Source organism: Bidens hawaiensis, unplaced genomic scaffold (genome assembly GCF_021521415.1).
Source record: "Bidens hawaiensis isolate Kalapana, Puna unplaced genomic scaffold, B.hawaiensis_p1.1 tig00063820_1, whole genome shotgun sequence".
Classification (NCBI taxonomy): Eukaryota; Viridiplantae; Streptophyta; class Magnoliopsida; order Asterales; family Asteraceae; genus Bidens; species Bidens hawaiensis.
This window is the reverse complement of record NW_027501422.1, coordinates 25,754-27,534: the sequence shown is the minus strand read 5'-3', so window position 1 is coordinate 27,534 and position 1,781 is coordinate 25,754. Positions and strand designations below refer to the sequence as shown.

The following is a 1,781-nucleotide window of genomic DNA, read 5'->3' as shown; positions in this document are numbered from 1 at the left end:
ACATCATATTAATCATTCAACAATCTATCAAGATCATACACAATCCATCTTCAATTCAATTGCAAAAGAAATCAAGTTTAAAGATCAAATCAACAAGTTATGAACCTTGAACAAGAACACAAAGTATATGGAATGTTTACTACCAATTGGGGCTGATTTTAAGGATTAATATCAACCCTAGCTGCTGTCCACAACCTTCTCTAATGATCTTCTTTCTCCTCTAGCCGCCACAAGCTTCCAAAACACTTTTTTTCTTTCTTTTCTTGGCTGCAGATTGCGATCGGACTAGGGAGGCTGCTGATTTCGGGATTTAGGGCTGGTCTAGGGTTTTTTTCTTGTTAATTAACTAAATATATTATCATGTAAGGCTTTAATCTTGTGGGCTTGGGTCGGGCCTTGAGTTGTATTCTTCAAAGTTGATCAAAAAGGCCCCTAGATTCTTCAAACTTTACTCTTTTCTCCATTAAAACTCATAACCTACAACTAATATTCAATCATTGTAAGATCATGCAAAAACAATCCATAACTCTTATTTATTAAAAAATTAAGCACTTAAAACATGATAAAAAGATACAGAAAGTAAATGTGTTTTACAACACAGCATTGCCTCATCAAAAGGTAGTCAATGTGCGTGTTGCGTCCGCCAATGCAAAGAGTGATCAAATGTGTATCTGTTTTCTTAAAATTCGAATTTATAATACCAAGGTCGTGAGCCACCGCCAATAACCATTAAGCACTTAAAACATGATAAAAAGATACAGAAAGTAAGTGTGTTTTACAACACATCATTGCCTCATCAAAAGGTAGCCAATAGGCGTGTTGCGTCCGCCAATGCAAGAAGTGATCAAATGTGAATCTGTTTTCTTAAAATTCGAATTTATAATACCAAGGTCGTGGGCCACCACAAACTCTAGAAGCTCTGTGGTGGTCTCATTCCTATCACCAAAACCGAAACCCCTATGTATGGCTTGAAAACTATCGCTAACCTTACCAATGTGTCCATTAAAATCACTTCCTATACAAATCCTTTTACCCCTAGGTATGCCCCCTACGTCTACGTCTATGCAATGCCAAAAAACTCTCTTTTCTTGATCCCATAAGCCTATATGAGGCGCGTAGCCGCAAACTACTGCCACTACTTCCTCTCCAAATGCTAACCTCAACACCATAATCTTGTCATTATGTCTTATCACCTCCACCACACTAGTTTGTAGTTCCTTAGCCACTAGAAACCCCACTCCTTTGTTAGCTCCATCAGATCTTGAGTACTACAAATTATATCCATTGTACTCAGCCCCTCTATGCCCTTTCCACTTAGTCTCCTGGAGGCATGCTATATGAACCTTACGCCTTTTAAGCACATCTACCAATTCTAACAACTTACTATATAGTGTTCAACATTCCAAGAAGCCAAACGCAATATATGCTCCTTATATTTACCCTTACTTAATTAATTTAATTAATTAATTAATTTATTATGTTACTCAAAACCGAAACGTTTAATCATAAATTGGTTTTAATATTGTCATTTAAGCTTATATTAATAAGTTCTTATTATTCATTTATAAATAATTCTTTAACTACTGGTTTATCACTAAATGGTTTATATAAACTTTAATTCACTTGAGTTAAAATAATTTTAAATACAAAATTCATTTTCCACAAATATTATAATTCTCATTCTAGTGATAAACTAATAGTTAAATAGTATTAAAACAATAATAAATCGTTAACCTACTGTTAAAGCTTAAAAATAATATTATAATATTAAATTCCTTAGA

At 33.9% G+C, this 1,781-nt stretch overlaps 1 protein-coding gene across 1 annotated transcript; it reads right to left on the bottom strand.

The window, feature by feature from the left end:
• Window positions 1–785: 785 nt before the first annotated feature.
• On the bottom strand, window positions 786–1,169 carry LOC143604070 (uncharacterized). The gene has a single exon (XM_077080660.1). It carries the CDS (start codon window positions 1,167–1,169, stop codon window positions 786–788), a length of 384 nt encoding a protein of 127 aa, XP_076936775.1.
• Window positions 1,170–1,781: the final 612 nt, after the last annotated feature.